This window comes from Alternaria novae-zelandiae, assembly GCF_023758075.1.
Source record: "Alternaria novae-zelandiae strain BMP 2774 chromosome Unknown scaffold_22, whole genome shotgun sequence".
NCBI lineage: Eukaryota > Fungi > Ascomycota > Dothideomycetes > Pleosporales > Pleosporaceae > Alternaria > Alternaria novae-zelandiae.
The window spans coordinates 617,414-635,145 of NW_026056982.1; the positions used below are offsets into that span (position 1 = coordinate 617,414).

The 17,732-nt window shown below is 53.1% G+C and overlaps 4 protein-coding genes across 4 annotated transcripts; 1 reads left to right on the plus strand and 3 right to left on the minus strand.

The window, feature by feature from the left end:
• Positions 1-432: 432 nt before the first annotated feature.
• J4E88_009158 (uncharacterized protein) lies at positions 433-5,210 on the minus strand (the record flags this gene model as incomplete). The annotated part of the gene is made up of 2 exons (XM_049402763.1): positions 433-3,515; positions 3,563-5,210. 2 exons carry the CDS (start codon positions 5,208-5,210, stop codon positions 433-435), a joined length of 4,731 nt encoding a protein of 1,576 aa, XP_049251618.1.
• A 2,057-nt stretch (positions 5,211-7,267) lies between these two features.
• On the minus strand, positions 7,268-8,545 carry J4E88_009159 (uncharacterized protein; the record flags this gene model as incomplete). The annotated part of the gene is made up of 2 exons (XM_049402764.1): positions 7,268-8,358; positions 8,539-8,545. 2 exons carry the CDS (start codon positions 8,543-8,545, stop codon positions 7,268-7,270), a joined length of 1,098 nt encoding a protein of 365 aa, XP_049251619.1.
• Positions 8,546-9,746: 1,201 nt separating this feature from the next.
• Positions 9,747-10,634, plus strand: J4E88_009160 (uncharacterized protein; the record flags this gene model as incomplete). Its single annotated transcript, XM_049402765.1, has 1 exon — positions 9,747-10,634. One exon carries the CDS (start codon positions 9,747-9,749, stop codon positions 10,632-10,634), a length of 888 nt encoding a protein of 295 aa, XP_049251620.1.
• A 336-nt stretch (positions 10,635-10,970) lies between these two features.
• J4E88_009161 (uncharacterized protein) lies at positions 10,971-11,797 on the minus strand (the record flags this gene model as incomplete). Its single annotated transcript, XM_049402766.1, has 2 exons — positions 10,971-11,759; positions 11,789-11,797. The coding sequence occupies 2 exons, from the start codon at positions 11,795-11,797 to the stop codon at positions 10,971-10,973; spliced, it is 798 nt and encodes a 265-aa protein (XP_049251621.1).
• Positions 11,798-17,732: the final 5,935 nt, after the last annotated feature.

Here is a 17,732-nt window from a genome sequence, read left to right on the forward strand (position 1 = left end):
CAAATCATACGCGACTAGTCACCATTATCTATGATACTATGCATGCAACCCCCAAGACCGAGCTAATAACTGAAAAAGGAAAGAGCCGCATTCCATGCTGGCTGACTGGGTGTCAAAAACGCCTTGACTCTCCTCCCCTCTCCCCTCCATCGACTACGTAACACGGAAAACAAGAAAAAAATGACGTGCAATGTACACTATCCCAGTGTCAGATAGTTGGGTATAAGCAAAAGCCTCCTAACAAGGAAGTAGTTAAACGCCGCGCAAGTTCCGTTGTCCCCATACGTTGGACATGTTCGAACGCCGTTGACCGAATTGATGCAAGACAAGACAGAACAGAAAATGATGTGGAAAACTCAAAGAAAAGGGAGGAGAACATCTCCAATGATAGTGAAGTAGTGCCAAGAAATGGTGTGGTGTGGTGTAGTTTGCTCAACGACTCCGCCTTCGTAATCCCAGATCCTCTTGTTGCAACTGCTTGATCAGATCGAAACTCGCTTGGTCGAGATTGGGATCGATCATATTGATCATGCTGCCCATGGGGACGTTCATGCCTCCATTCATGCCTCCGCCGATGCCCATGCCTGTTCCCATACTCATGCCGTGCTCCAATTTGATGCCATTGCCATTGCCATTGCCGTTTTCTTGCCGCTTGCTAGGTGTGGACTTGGGTGTTTTGCTACTGCGGCCAGCGCGGGAGGGCGTTTGACTGGCTTTGCGACCAGAGGAGTTCTGGGTACGGGCTTTGTATGTGTTGTTGAGTGTGGGCGTGACGGGTGGGGGAGGGAAGTCAGAGTTTGTGGTGAAGTTGTTGTAGTTGTTCGTGGCTGGGGAGGTGATGTATGGGTTGTAAGTGTGATTGTTGTTGTTGGTCGCTGTGGGTGATGTAGCGGAGACGTGTCTGGGGGAGACGGGTGAGGATGGATTGCGAACAGCGTGGTGCTCTGATCCGACCTTTGATGTGAAGCCGTTCGTGTGCGTTTGCGCAGTATCGTTGTGTGGTGGCGGACCAGGCGTGAGCGGCTCTATGCTAGGACCATGGACTTCGCCGTTGCGGCCAGTTGATTCCATTCCATCCATGAGCATCGGATCGGTTGGCTGATACTCAACCGACGACATGACCGTATCGCCGTTTGCGTGGTACGAGTTCGCCACGTCATGGCTGTAGTCGCCGTTCGTATATGCTTGGAGGGCAGGATCAACTGGCACTAGATCGTCATTCTCGGGACTTTGATCCAGCGCTTGCTGGGCGGAATAGGCCATCTCTTGGAGGAAAGACGAACCGCCACTGAACTGGTTCGGAAGAGAATGTCGCGCGTGCATGTCTCCGTTCAGGTATTCGTCGTCGTATGATGATTCATGTCTCATCCGCTTCGCTGTCGATCCCGAGTCCTCATCGCTGACTCTTCGTTTCTTTGACGCTGAACCCCGCGGAATGGGAATCTCGTTGGCCTTGACAGGATCGACGTTGCCGTATTCATCGTGTATGCATCGACGCTTGCTCTTCCTACAGTCCGCACAAGCCTTGACTCTGCCAGACTTGAGTGCATAAGGGTCGCCATTCACATCAGCCATGATTGGCCCGCCATTCACTGGCCCATTGGCGGCGTTTGACAAGCTATCTGCAACAGAGTGATCGCTAAGTCGGCGTTTGACAGATATGCCATAGGAGCCAGAGAGGTCGATGGTGTGCATGCCCGGCTTCGATGTATCAATAAGCTCGTCTTTGTGTTTGCATCGGATACGGCGCTTCCTACATGCATCGCATGCAACACGTTTGGGTCCGAGCTGAGATGTTTTGGGCGTGGTGATGTGCGGGTTGTTTGCCGATGGTCGTAGGAAACCAGTCAATGGCCCGGACGTTACAGGCACCATTTCATAGTTGTAGCTCTCCACCTCGACAGGCGGCGAAGGCTCGGGAACCACATCAGAAGCTTTAATGCGGGCCGAAGACCTCTCTGCCGTTGCTCGTAAGGCTTCATGGAGCGTCTCACGCTCCAATCTCTTAACCTGAGCAGCACTGAGCTTCTTCTCTGTGGTCTCCATCACTTCGGGAAGAACAGCATCAGAGAAGGCCCAAGATGGTATGGTCTCGTTCCCGCGTTTCCATGCGATCCACATTGCAAATCGTCGGGCTAGCACAAGCGGTTCGCCATGGCCCTTGGGGATCGACTTGTTGACAGCACTTCGGGTCTTTTGAGGCACATCAATCTTTCCTTCAGTGATCAAGACGGTTCTCCAAATGTAGCTCAGAAGATCGCTCAGCCCTTCAAGTTCGTGCTTGGAGTAGTATCGTTTGTTGTAGTTCTGTGCGCCGAGGTGCGAGTTGTGACCGAACCTGTCTGGCTCGCAGTAGATGGGTGTGTCTCGTGTGAACTGCTCGCCACTTTGCAGAAGCTCTTGAACTGGACCAGGAATTGGATCTTCTTCCAGATATTTGATGGCTGTTAACCACATGATCTTCTGGAAGAACGGATACCGGAATTGCAAAGCCACCTTGGTGTTCTTCTCGATTTCCAGAATTTTAATCTGCATGCCGTAATGGATGCGGGTGAGGAAGTTGCCGCCGATGACGAGGCTGTCTTCGGGAGTCCAGACTGCGTGGATCCAGCCAGAAGGAATCAACATGGTATCTCCAGGGTACAGATCTACTCGGTAACATTCCTTGACCTGTTTGCCAAGCCAGTCGTGTCCTTGATTTGGAGAAAGACACCAGTCTTCGTATTTCTTTAGGTTTTGCCTTGTTGGTGGGATGAAGAAGAAGACCTTCTTTCCCTTGACGATGTGGTAGTAGACGGATGAACCGCCAAAGTCGATGTGGAAGTCGGTGAAGCAGTCTGCGACAGACATAAGGCAGTAGAACTGCACTGGGGGCGGCGCAGACTTATCATCCTCCCGCCACACGGAGTCTTGGAGGTCCATGTCTCGAACAGCCTTGGGCCGCCGTATGAGCTTTCCGAGCCGGCTTCGAGATACCTCCAGACTGATGACATTCCGTACTGGCTTTTCTCCTTGTTGCTCGTAGTAGTCGGCCCACTTCCCCATGGTCCACTTCTTGCCTTCGCCTTCCTGTGCCTTGACGTCGATGACGGGTACGGGTTCGTTTGGGCCGTAGAGTTCCGCCACGCGGCGAACAGTCAGACCTTTGGGTATGACCATATCCAAACTGTCTTGACCGTCGTCGACGACTGTATCGTACCCAACGTGTGATCCTGACCCGTCTCCTTGCTCCTCAGTGTTTCCCATGACAATGTCTTCCTCCGTTGACACCGCCGAAGGGTTCATGTCGCCAGGAATCACGATCGGCTCCTTGAACCCGTTCATCTTCTCGAGGAAGTCGCCGGTGATGAGTTGGGCAGGGACACGCGCAAAGGTCTCGGGTGTAAATTCGATATCGCCATTCTTGAAAGCTGAAATATAGTGGTGTTCCGGATTGTCGTCGGAGGTCTTGAGAACACCCTCGTTTAGACCAGCGTAGTCAACAGTTGTGTGGGCTCTGACGGATTTACGAACCTCTGGACCATGTTAGAACTATAAGCCCAATGTGCGTCGGTAGACCTACTCGTTGTTTCACCAAACTTGGGTCTACACGGTTCGCAGTAGAATTTGTTTACCTCCCGTACCTCCCGTTCGCTGTTGAAACCAGCGCAAGGGTAGTGATACCACTCTTTGCAGCCATCGCAGCCGATCCATTGCTCGCCGTCGCCGATCTTGGTAAGTGATTCGGACGATTTGCAATGGGCGCAGATAAGTTCCGGTTCGGCTGGAGCGGCAGGCTGCGCGACAGTAGCAGCAGGAGCAGGAGCGACTGCTTGGTTCCCAAGAGGTAGTGATTTGGCTCGTGAGTACGTCGAGAGCGGCTGGTCGTCTGGTATTGGTGGAGCGGATATTGAGAAGGAATGACGACGTGCTTGCGAGGGCGAGGTTTGGGCTGGTCCAGCTAGTGGTACCGTAGGAATGGAGCTGTCCGCTGGGACCGCGGCAGACTGGTCGGCGGGCAGACTCAGCGGCGACTGAAGCTGATCCGGGGCTCCAGAGGTACTTGTAGATGGCGCAGTTTTGGGCTTGGGAGTCGACTTCTTCCGTTTGCTGCTGGCTGAGGGGGTGCTACGAGATGCGCGCGCCTTCCCTTTTGGCAGGCCCTGTCCTTTTTTCGCCTTTGGCTCTTCTGACGGAACGGCATCTTGCATCTCAGGCTGTGTAACGATAGTAGGAGCTTCTTCAGGCGGTGTATGTGTTTGCGCAGCCGAGGCGGTCTGGGCTATGTCGGAGGCTGCGTCTAAAGGGTGTTTCAGATCGACGGGTGCCTGCGTAGGTTGGCTGTAGTGGTCGGATGACGGTGGTGGCGGCGGAGGCGCTAGAAAAGGATTTTCGGGCGCTTGCTTATGTTGTATTTGTTGTACTGGTTGCGAATGTTGTAGAAGTTGTGAAGGCTGCTCGGCCGGCGCTGATTGTGAAAAGACCAACCGCTTTGCTGTCGAGGGCGGAGACTGCGCAAGCTGCGTTGTAGCTGCCGTGAAGAAATCGAGCAGCAGCTCAGCTTCAGCACGTCGGTCATCAGGCACGGCGCTGATCTGATGCATGCCATTGCCGCCGTTGGCCGTGTGCTCGACGCTATAGGACCAGCCCGGGATATGGCTCGTAGCCGGTCTCGACTGAGACTGCCCATACTGCGGAGAGCCGTACACCTCGGAGCGCGCTCTCTTCGCGGGTCTCTCGTCGTAAGGATATATGGGCTCCCTAGGGGAGGCGTGTACGGGGGCGCGCTCGCCGATCGGGTAAGGGAGGGTCGCGGGCGACGTCGCTGGGTGTGAAGCATGGCGCGAAAAGTCAGTGTAGGGCAGGTTTGTGTGCTGCCTGGTGACAGCGACATCTGCGAGGGCCTCAATGGGCGATGCCTGCGCCAAAGAATACTGCGGCGGCGGAGGTGCGGAGCGCGACGAGTGCCCGTACGTCACCGCCGGCGACGGCTGCTCCGCGGACGCGCGCGCGCCCTCTCTCAGAGTGAAAGCATTGTGCGGAGCATCATTGATGTGCCTTGTGCCTGATAGCGACGCGGTTGGGATATTCGCATTGCCGGCGGGGTGCGCCGTCGAGGGCTCCGTGGGCGACAGGATGGGCGACAGCGGCTCGTACGCGGGCGGCGGAGGTGTAGGGGCGCGCGCCGAAGCTCGCCTGTACTGCTCCTTGAAGGACGAGAGGCGCCTCATGGTGGTCGTGGGTGCGGAGGTGGATGGACTGGGGCTTCGGAGGTGCGAGGTACTCGCCGGTCTGGCGTCTCAGACAGATGCGCGGCTATGGAGCAGCGGCACTATCAGCGGAGAGACGGGCGGAGTAGGAGCCGGGCATGGGCATGTCCTGCGGCGAGGCGAGGCGACGGTGAGCGCGGTCGCGGATGAACGAGCGTAGGGGGAGGTTTGGGAGCAGAATGATGGTGGTGGAGAAGTCGGCGGGGATTGTATTGGGAATGTTGCGACCACGACCAGCACAATCCAACCACGACTCGGCCACGCCAGCGCCGACGATACACTCAGGACGCGATAGGCAGGCGAGGATGCGGCGGCTTCACAGAGAACTCTAAGCGCATGTGTCCGTGGTGTGCAGATGGTTGGCCGTTGCAGGAGCTCTGGGGAGGAGACAAGCCGCTTCATTCGCTGCAAGTCCGCGTCTCCGATTCGAGCGCTCGATTCTACAGCACGGAGTGCACCCATCACCATATCACCTCATACAAGGGAAAACTGAACAGGTCTGCAGACTACATTGACCTAAAACCTTGCAAAGGAGGTGACCTAAAGTCAATGTAGGCTCCAGGCTGTTCAGTACTTCTCTAGGTTGGCGTGATATCACCTTTTAGTGAGACATCTATATCTCAGTGCATGTCCATAATCACTACATGCTAAATCTCCGCTTTCACAGCCTCTCGTTTGCGGCGCATGTGCATCGACATCTCGGTGCTGCATGAGTCGCTGTTCTTGGTATGCGTCCGCCACGTGATGCAGCTCGGCGCTCGGACGTGCACGCCATCCACGATTGATCCCGCATGTTCACCAACTTCACTTCTCACTACAACCTCCCCACCGCCCGCCTCCCATTACAAACCTCGCAGCCCGTCCTTTACCGTTCATCACAGTCGCCAAAGTATGAGTCGAGGAGGAAAATTGGCCCCGGAAGTCAACCGGTACGTCCGCCATGCCGCATCGCGTGCCAGTCGCAAGGCCGATGCGACCAACTCACACGACATCTGCGCTAACATGTCATGTCTACAGAGCTCTCTTCGTAAAGAACCTGAGGTTAGTAGATGCCCGCGGTATCTTATCTGCCACGCGCTAATCCTCCGCCAGCTTCAACGTCACCCCAGAGGAACTCTTCGACCTCTTTGGCAAGTTCGGCCCAGTGCGGTACGTCGTCTCCCTCATGCGCTGGCGCATCTTGGCCTTCACCGTCACTCCAGGTTACTGACTTTAGCATAGCCAAATTCGCCAGGGCATCGCCAACAACACCAAGGGCACAGCCTTCGTCGTCTATGAAGACGTAATGGACGCAAAGTCGGCTTGCGACAAGCTCAACGGCTTCAACTTCCAGAACCGGTATCTCGTCGGTACGTGGCAGGCGCTTCTCCGACACAGCAAGCACTAACAGCAGCAGTATTATATCACCAGCCAGATAAGATGCTCAAGGCCGCGAATGATCTCGCCGAGCGCCAAGAGAACTTAGAAAAGCTCAAAAAACAACACGGTATTGATTAGGGGTGCGCGAGGACTCAGGAACAGGTGACATCGCGCGAGCGAAGTAAAGACAAAACTCCTGAGGGCCTCAAGACCGATAGCGTAATCTCTAGAAGCTCTTCGAGCCGCGGCGGCGACACGCGTACCTCGACGACCGATTCGATTTTAGCGGAAAAGACCGGCACTCCTTCCCCGACGACTACACCCGCCTGCCGTAGCTGCGACTGGCGTACTGTAAAACGATCGTTGAAGGGTATATTCAAGTCGGCACACGGCGTTAAGAGGTCATGAAACGTTCACGAACCATGACAGATTGCTGCATTTTCTTGGAGTGGGACTTTACTTAGGATAGCTGGTGATGCATAGGGCTATAACAGACTGCAACAGGCCCCGGCTTCCTCTACAGCGGGCAGTCGGTACTCATCCGACTAGGAATCAAGGACTTCTGGTTCCAGCAATTGCATATGACGCAGTGACATGCTAACACTGATTTTTGAAGGTAACTTCCTCAAGGTCCTTCGCACCTTCCACTTTCGGCTGCATCACGGGACTAGAACCGCCATCTGGCCGAGCTCGTGGTTTTCGCCAACCCAGTCGAAGCCTCTCTCAAAGTCGTCCATCTTGAACTCCGTCACCGAATCAAAACCTTTCTCTTTTCCAAGTTTCAACACTCCCGCTTCGGCCATCTTGATCATTTCCTTCACATCTTGACCCCGGTACATGGCATGACCATGAACCGTGATACTCTTAAACACGATATCCATCATCGGAATTTCCACATCCTTCATCGCGCCGCCACCAAAGCCCATGATACACGCTCGTCCGTACTGCTTGAGCGCGCCAAAAGCAGCACGAACATGTGTACTCCCCTCCGCTCCCATGGGCGTGAACTCGAGAAACGCATCCACGGTGCCATGCTTCTGCAGATTCTTAACATCGACCTCGACGTCGTTCGTTCTCAGGACACTTGAAACAAGCTTCGGATGCGCATCCACCAGCCGCTGAAGCGCGCGCTCATTCCTTCCCGTCACCAAAACAGTCGCTCCCATCGCAACCGCCACGCCCACAGCAGCACCTGAGAAAAGCCCCGTAGCAGGCGTAACAACCAGTCTCTCCCCGGGCCTCAGCCCAATCCCCTTCAGGCCACTATACGCCACAACATCAACACTGAGCTGCACCAACTCCGGTATCGTATACCCCAAGTCCCCACAAAGCCTCTTTTCATCCAGCGCCCAGGTGTTCTCCAAGGGCGCCTTAACATAGTCTGCAAACGTAGCATACCGCCAGTTATCCGCAAAGAGCTTCTTACTCCCCTCACTCGTGCCTTCCATTGCGCCCCAGAATATCCATGTATCAGCGTCGTCGCGGGCGCGGATGAAGGGCTCGAGTAAGACAAGTTGGCCTTCTGACAGACATGTGGTGTCGGGGCCTGTAGCGGCGATTCTTCCCACGGCTCGTCCACCGGGGATCATGGGGGTGGGGTAGGTGAATCCCGCTTTGCCGGAGAGGATACCGGGGGTTTGGTGTTGAAGGAGGTTTGCGAGGATTTTGACGACGACGGAGCCCGGGCCGGGAGTGGGTGTTGGGATCGATTTGGGGATTAGGGGGCCGTTTTTGGTTTCTTGGAGGAGTGCTTTCATTGTTGGGGGGAGGGTGTTGGTGGACATGTTTGGGTATGAGGAATTGTCAGCGTCTTGATGAATAAGTGGTTGTTATGGAATACAATTCGAAATCAGATTTGTGTACCCTTTCCTCTATCCTACCTGCCAGGTTTTCCGTACTTATACCTGTCCGTGACCACATTGGTGTGCACCCTCCATGCCATGTCATCCAACTCGTTCTACTCACCTATCTCCTTCTCGCGCCAAGGCCGTCTACCTTTTCTCGGAGTTTACGCATATTACGCGCTTCATACCTTATTACATTTGCCCTATCTCAGCGATTGAATCATGCTCGCACCACACCTCCGTCGTTGCTACCCAATCAACCAATCAGACCGCCTCGCGACTGCTGTATACGAACGCGGGTTAGACTGGCTCCTTAGCGCAGGTTCCTGTGGACCCTTCCCACGGCCGTTGTATGCAGCACGACCTCATCGCTTACGCCCTGCTCCCACCGGCGATGAAGCACCTAAACCCCGCGTTTCTTCCGTCTCGTATGGTCTTACACGCATATCTAGGTATATAACGGCGGTATGAACTCTTTATACGAGCGCAGGTTAGACTGCATCTACCCACCTCCAATGGCCTTCCTGTTTGTAGGCTTGCCGCACACCTCATAGGCACTTTATCAAGAACAAAACTCAAATCGAATCAACGCTATGCCTGCTCTCGTTCCCAAGCGCAGCGGTTTGTCAGCGGAAAAGGGTGTAAGGAAACGCCGCTGGAATGCGAAATCGAGGAATGGGTGTCAGAATTGCAAGTTGAGACGGGTTAAGGTTAGTTATCTTGACTGTATCTATGAATTAGGCTGGTTGTGCTGATGGTTCTTGGGTAGTGCGATGAGAGGAGGCCGCGGTGCGCGAAATGCGTGACTTATGGCGTGGCGTGCGACTTTGACGATCAGGGGGGAGAGTTGGACGTTCATGTGGAGGGCGTTGGGAAGGTTGACTTTGGGGAGCTATCCACGATTACGCCGCACCATGAGAATAGCGGAGCGACTCGCACGCCGTGGAGCCCGATATCGTTCAACGGTGTTGTGACTTCTATGATTGGAGACTCTCTTCGATCTGGGGCGTCGGCGCTGGATCCAAACATGGGTACTGGACAGTCATTTTGGGAATTTTCGGAAAGTCATCTTGAGATCCTTGCGAGATTTCAGAGTAGGACGTCTTTGACTGTCGGAGGTATGGTATAACATTGAACCGTTTTGAGTATGCGGGCTGACTGACGGAATTCGCATAGGCGAGAGAATGGCCCCAGCATGCAGAGACATAGTATGCCGCCTCACATTCAACGTAACGTCCAACCCATTCTTCCTTTAGCTGTTCAGAACTGACTTGTAGTGTAGCACCCCTTCCTAATGCACATGATCCTCGGCCTAACCCTGATGCACGACTCTGCTCTTGCCCACACTCCCACCCGATCTCTCTCTTTCCAAAACGCATCGCTGCGCCACTGGTCCCACGCCACAACCCAGTACCAGCGTCTCCTCTCCGGTCCCATACCTGCATCCCAACGCGACGCCATCTGGGCCACAGGCGTCCACCTCGGCGCAGCATCTTTCTGGTACCTCGAATCCAACGACCCACACGCCGTCTGGCCGCTAAAGCCTTCGGAGCCAGGCGACCTCGCCTGGATGAAGATCGGAGAGGGGAAACGACATCTCTGGCGTATCGCAGATCCGACGCGGGAGGACAGTGTGTTCAACCGTGTCCTAAAGACGAAAACAGGCCCGTGTCCTACGCCGCCCGAGTGGATGGTTAGCAACGACACCAGTCTCGTGCCTGAGAAGGTCAAACTGCTGTTCGGTATCACGAGAGAGTCTAACAAGGAGAACAACGTTTACCACTTTCCCGTCCTCATCCTCTCGCGCATCCAGCATCTACGCCTATCTCACACCAACGTATTAGATTTCCTATACTTTACCGCGTTTCTCACGCCCGAGTTCCTAGCCCTGCTGGAACACAAAGACCCCAAAGCCGTGTTTTTGCTAGGCTGGTGGTTTAGCATGTGTCGCGATGGCACGCTTTGGTGGGTGACGCGTCGTGCGAGGGTCGAGGGAGAGGCTGTGCGGATCTGGCTGGGGAGGAGGGACAAGCGTCTTTTGGACTTGTTGGAGGAGCTGGGTAGGAGGAGGGTGCATGTTATGGAAGAGAGGTTCTGGGCTATGGAGAGGGTGGTGGATGAGGAGGGGTTTGAGACTAATTGGGCGTTGGATTCTAGAGGGAGGATATTGACGGTTGCTTAAAGACTACCTTAAGAAAGAGGCGCTGTTGTAATTTGAGGTTATACCCGACCCCGACGGAAGACAGCAGTGAGATGTACCAAAGAAAGCTCCTTGGTCTGTTAATACGTGTAGCACGAACACTGCGCCGCATCGCATGTTAGTGAGGGGGTTTAGTGTGATTCAGTTGTTAATAGTAACCGCATTGTAAAACTATACGAGTAACGAGTCCATAAACCTTGGAGCTTCTGTTATGGGGTTTAATATTTGCGAATGATCGCTGGTACTACAGTGGTTTATCGCTGGCGAGCTGCTCAAAGCTTCCGAAATCCATACTACGCCTATTCAATGAGATCATCTTCAGGAACGCGTTGCCATCTGAAGTAGTTCAATTCCAGTATCGGGTTCCGTATCACTCGACAAATCTGTGTCATCTGCGCTTGACTCTGAAGAGTTCACAAGATCGACAAGAGTGGCTTCCGATTGTTGTGCTCGGTTCTTCCACTCCTCCCACTCCTGTCTTGGCGTGTCGAGTTTCTTCGGATAGCCACACTCTCCTAGAGGTTTAGAGAATCGTCGCAAGCAGCGATCTATTGGAGCGGTGAGTGCGTGTGATATCGTCTTTAAAGTGTACTTGAACATGAACCAGGTAGTGATATCTAGCTGCTCAAATACTTCCTCCAGATTTTCTTGGCCGGTACTGGGAACAAGCCAGTAACAAAGGAACCATGCGACAAGGTTGGTGCCTGCGAACAACAAGAGTACGCCGAATTGATCGAGCGCTTTCAGCAGCGACGGGGCCAAGACAGCGAGAAGTCCGGCTCCCATGAAGTTCCAACACACTGCGAGACTCATGCCGAGTTCTCGGTTGACGAGTGGAAAGACTTCTGCTGAGATGACGAAAGCAGCTGGACCTTCCCCGATGGAATACGCGATCATGAACATGACCAAGAAGATGTAGTGGAAAGCGATGGCTGCAGCTCGGTTCGGAATCTTCAGAACTAAAGCAGAGACTAGCAATGAGATGGCCATGGCTGGGAACGACCCGTTCAGCAGTCGCCTGCGTCCGTCGGAGCTGTCGATGTAGAACAGGGCTGGGATTGTAGCGATAAAGTTGAGGAGCATCAACCCAAGGGATGCGCCCAGTAGCTGCATGTTTTGGTCCGGGCTCGTGTGACGGTCGCCATGGAAGAAGGAGTATCGGAAAAAATAATCGGCCATAAAAGCTATCAGGTTGATGCCACACAATTGCTGTGAGACCATCACAGCAATTGCAGCTCGATGTGCTCTCTTCGTATAACCAGAGCGAAAAAAGATCAACGTGACCCTTTCTCGCCAGCTGATATGTTGAATGACCTCAAAGAAAGGGTTTCTTGTATTCGTGGTCCTATCGGCCGCACTGGACGTATATGGACGACGATCCAATGCTGCCTGTAGTCGCCGCTGCTCGTCGATCAGACGCCTATGCATCATGAAAAGTTCGCCAGCGGCAAGTATGGGAACATCTTCGCCTCGGAGATCGACAAGGGATTTGTAGGCCGCCCGAATGAGCTCTCCCCTTTGAGGCGCATTCTCCGAAAGTTCGCCGCCTTCCGAGTGTCTTCCCAAGGCGCCGCTCTCTTTCAACAGCCACCGAGGTGATTCTGCGCAGGAATCAGCATTCAGGAATTAAGAAAATGTATGTACATGAGCCGCTTACCAGGTGAGAAAAGAATCAGTGATAGTAATATCAATGCGGGAATGAACGCAGAAATGAACATGTACCGCCAGCTCGAATGTACATTGAGGCGATACACGGCCATATTCGCAACCGATCCGGCGGCTAGCCCAAATGCCACAAAAAGCTGCCAGAATACCAGCAGAAAACCACGTATGTTCTTGGGTGAGGTTTCAGAAAGCAGAATAGGCACGATGGAGGCTTTGCCTGCCATACCGGCACCTAACAAGATTCGGAACCCGAGAAGATGCTCCCATTTGTGAACCGAAGCAGAGCCTAAAACCGATATGAAGCTAAATATACCCGCGGCGCATATAGCACCTCGACGGCCAAACCGAAGAATTCTGGTGATTGGGTCGGTAATGATTAAACCTAGTACTGCGCCAGCGAAGAACGGTACCCCGACCGTGACTCCGAGCAGCCAGGCATTGTGGTCGAGGCTAACATTGAGATCACCGTCTGTCCGCCTGGTGACGCCGGAGCTGGGGCCCGCGGTGGTAGGTTTACCTAAGTCATTCATTACTTCGATAGCAGCTCCTTCACATTGTTAGACGAGGTTCGGTGTCCAATGCTATCAACTTGTCTTACCAGCCATAGCAGCTTGATCCCAACCCCTGGAGAAACGTCAGGCACTGATTGCTTGCGCTGAGGATCAGCACTTACTGAGTCATCGCTGCAAAGATGCAAGCGACGATCAAAAGCCGATGCAGCCTCGAAAGACTTCTCAGCGTTTCCCACCTACTCTGTGGTAAGAAAGCCTTGTACAAAATCTTACTTTCCAGCCTCGTATATCTCTGCTCGCCGACGCGCAACTCGATGGGTCTTTGGGATGCATCTGGTGCTCCGGAACGCGATTCTCGAATGTCCTCAAATTCAGCTTTGATGTCATCTTGCGATCGAAGCGCGATGACACCGCGAACGAACACACCCCGCCCGACCGGTAATGCATATTTCTTGTGAAATCTTTCGGCTTCTATACGCGTAACCCCACTCAGTGGATTGTAGATGGAGGGACTGTGGGGCATTATCAGAGACGACCGTAACGAATCGTAAGGCTTGCATACATGGGGTTCTCTTCGAGCGTAGGCCTGTGTACAGACGGTAGCGTTACCGGGGAAGTGACAGTATCCGTGGGCGTGGCCATTGTTTCCATGTACTAACAGATGATAGTGTGGAGCAGCACCCAAGGAAAAACGACAGACGTGGAAAAAGGTAACGCGGCTTATACCTGGAAATGCGTCATATATGTAGGCGGCCTATCCCAAAAGCCTGCCGAGACCACGGGCTGGAAGAAGGCAACAAGGCGCCGTGTGCTACATGCCAGCATTCTTTGTCACACATGAGCGACAAGTACGCGGCGTCGTAACCTGAGAATTTGAGGCGTTCTCATAGGCCCTAGTGACGTTGCCAGCTGTTCATCTGTGTGAGATGGGGGTTAGTGAACACAGCCTGGCTGTTGTGGGACATTGTGCCCTCGGGAGCCCGCGTTAGGTTCGCGTTTCCGGCTTAGACAAAAGGTCCTCCAGTCCTCACCGATCAAACCAGCCGCCGATGTGAGGGGCCATCGACAAATAATAAGGTTACAATGGCTTGTAAATGAGGGAGAGACTCCCGTATCATTGAAAATCATCTAAGTGGAGTTGTTGGTCGGATAAGCTGAGAATGATAAAAAATGATGTTGTCGCGATGGAGTGCGAAAGACGCTGCAAGGGCGACGCGGCTCCAAGCGCCCATAACAGTAAGCGCCTATGCATGCCAAGTCCAGTTCCCCCTCGGCAATCACGGAATGTCGGCTGTGCCCAGGTGGGTTGTTTTCCTTTTGCGCGCCCGATGCCAACGAAAAAGAGAGCGCGCGTTTGAATCAGACTAGAACTTGCTCTTCGCCCAGCTATGTAGTCATTGAGTTTGTGCTTTGGTTGAGGCGACATGTTACGCTTTCATCTCGCAAGTCGTAAGTCGCATACACGTTTCTGGTAATTGCGACATCGCTCATTCGATAGCGCTTTCGTGTGTAAGATACTGTGTGTTGCGGACAACATGGGACTCGTCGCTTTGCGACATCGCAATACTATGGTTACCTATCTATCGCGATGTTTCATTACTGAAGCACCGCATCCAGCATCGATAGACACGGATGACTTATGTTCTCAGTGTCTCGACGCTACGACTGACAGGCAGCACATAATGTTCGCTTTAAGTCTACCTAGGTATCTCGCGCCTTGTTGCCATATCGGTGAGACGGCATGAGCCATGTTGTACACAGTATGTTGTTGCGATGGACGAGAACTACCGTTTCAGTACTGACCCATTTCGATATCGGAATTACCCTTCAGTGGTTTGATGCACATGGTCGAACCTATTCCTCCATGCATATCGCTATCACGATACAGTCGCATTCTCCACTTCCAGTATGCCAGCGTCAGAGCAGTCAGAGGGACTGATATCACGAAATATAGCCAGAGTTGTTTCGACAGAACAAGATTGCGAGACTCAGTGTCGAAGTCGACAAGGTTCATCCCAAACATGGTCTATACGTCTTTAGCTGTGTTCAGTCCATACAGTAGAATTGGAGAACTTACAGCAACGAATGAGAATGGAAGATAGAATGAAGTGACGAGCGTAATCGCTCTGATGGCGACTGAGTCCTCTCGCGCTGATCTTCCCATGTCAAAGGTGTTCTTGCTCTGAATCAGATTCAGGGTATCCAGCATTGACTGAGCAGTAGACTGGATCCGTTTGTTCATGTAGAAAACCTGTCCTCTGTATGCTGCAGCATCCCTGCGGAACTGGGTAAGTGCCGCTTTCAGGACGGCAGAAGTGCCATCCATTGCTTCGACAGCTGCAGAGAGGACACTGTTGGCTTCTTGCAGATCATCTATTACTTTTTCGAACGACGCAAGGAGGGGATCGAGGGGCACGATCTTTTTCTCGACAGCACGAAGTGCCTTGAGAGTGTCAAACGTGACGAGTGATTGCGTGAGTGATGTACAGGCTGGTTTCATGTCCTTCGCATCGATCAGTAGATACTCGACGGTTTGTGACCACAGATGAGAATGCTTACTAATTGCCAAAGCTGGGTCTCCTGGTGCTCGAGATAGTCACGCCAAGAGCTTAGATATGAAGATATCAGCATGGAGTGGATCAGCATTGGGTTTGAGAGCACCGCTAGTCTGACTTCTGGCTGTTGTAAAACCTGTTGAAGGTGAACTCTGAAGTGAGCGGACGGGCTTGGATGTATGATGAAGAATACTGATCTCGCCCGCTTCCGATCCACAAGGTGATAGATTCCGGTGTGCCGAATCCGCCACGGGTTTTCTGGGCTATCGACCTTCTTTTCCGAGTATTTGTAGACCCAACCAAACTCTAAAGATTGTTATATTCGTACTTCGAAAGTCTGAGGAAATGATAACATACCAGAGCGGGCGTCCGTGAAGAAAGATTGCGAAGCGCCTGAGTATCCCTCTTCCGTCGGCAAATATCGGTCTTTGAAGTAGACTAGGATCTCTAGAAAACCAGGACTGAGGTCATAATGATCTTTCAGAAGAGTTACCATATCACGGCTAATGCTAAGGGGCGCCCATGTATATTTCTGGTGAAGCGTACTCGAAACCGAATTAGCCTCTGGTTAAAACGAAGGGAACCCACTCACTATATCTCAAAATCACTTCGCGTTCCGGCCATAGTTCTTGCACCGTTCCTCAGATGAGCTGACAGCTGGGACAATGTCGTAAAGACATGAACTGATGAAGTTCGAGATGTATCAGATGTGAAGCGAGTCACTTCGAGAAAATGGTCGGCACTGCGTTTCGAGAATAGATGGTCACAGTCGAGAGTGCGAGCTTGTATCTGCGATGCTGACAAGGCGAGCGCACGCAGACTATCTGTATTCCGGCCATCTTCCTGGCAATGAGGAGACATTTCGGGAAGACGAGTGGCAGCAGGATGGACGGTTACACTATCTTCAACGCGCACTCGAAGATGTCTTTCGTTCTAGCTTGCTATACATGCAAGATGAGCTAATCTCATCCTATGGGCCCCACATTGCCTGAGCAGGCTGACAAGGACAGCACATCAGCCTTTCGCTTCCCTACAGAATTGCCTATCGTTAGCTTTCACCGGTCACAGTGACGATGGGTGTATCGTATTACCTCCACTCATCCTAACGGTGTCAGCATAGGCTTATGCGCCTTCCCAAACGACTTACAGGAGTCAAAAGCTCAGGTGCCTCAAAGGTAAAGTACTCATCTCCCGCTCGTTGGATGTTGAAATTGATGTTGTCACCAAATCTGCCTTTAAGAAAGTTGTGGAGCTTGTCACGACTGTAGTAACGACTGAGGGCTTGCTGCTGTTTCATGGTGGTGGCTGAGCTGAGACAAGGCATAATGTCATCTAAATGCCGCTGAAGGACTTTTATAGCCTGCTGTTATTTGGACGAGGCTGAAATGAGATCGACTCGGTCTCGAGCGTGCCGAGGTATGTCTGCGTTGGCGCGAGCCTATAGGCCTGCTCATACCTAGGTAATCTAAACACGTCGTGTTGCCATAAGGCTGACACAGCTAGGCAGTCGGGTATTCGACAGTGGAAGAATACATGCAGTGTTTGGCCTGCCGCGACACGTTGGTGTGGGTAGAAGCGGCGACCTCGAGAGTTTGTCAACATGCGGCGTCCGCTCGGGGGCCCGCGCCACGCGGCTCCTTGGCCACCGAGAAATGTGGCCCGGGGCCGTCCCCATGGGCAATGTCCCCATGGGCGATGCTGCCCATCACCCACAAGTGTCTTACTGCATCTTTGCCCCACACTTCTGCTACGTTCCGCGCACCTTACCCCACCTGCAATCTTGCTACCGCCCAGAAATAGGCTAATGAGCTCGTGTGGCCTCTTCTTGTCGTTGCAGGGACGATCGCGCATCGTCGGTTCCACCAAGCGCATCTATCCTGGATTTCGGCGCGGGTCCCGTCGCGTACCACGACCAAAGAATACGTGATAATCGACCATCTGAGCGGCCAGGCTCAATGAGCGACAAGCCCGGTTCCTCAACCTTGCGGACCAGCAGGTCTATAGCATGCGAGCCTCAAGTGGCACACTTGACTGAGGAATTGCAAAATGCTGTCAGGCGTACTGTGGAAAATGGGCCCCGGCATGGCAGACACTCTCGCCGCTTCTTGCCAAAGACTGACCTGGATCAGATACTCGGCTACAAGTCACTGGACCTTTTGTTCAGGGAGCTTGCGTGTGAAGATTCTTCCTCTGGAGTCGGTGAAGCTCTACAAGCCATCACTAGCGATGTCGCTAACGAACGGAATTGCTCGTACTCTACGTCTCTCAACGAAGTCGTTGAGAAATGCATCCAAGCTATTACGAATACCCCGTCTCGAAAGTCCCTGCTTGCGCTATTCTTGTACCAA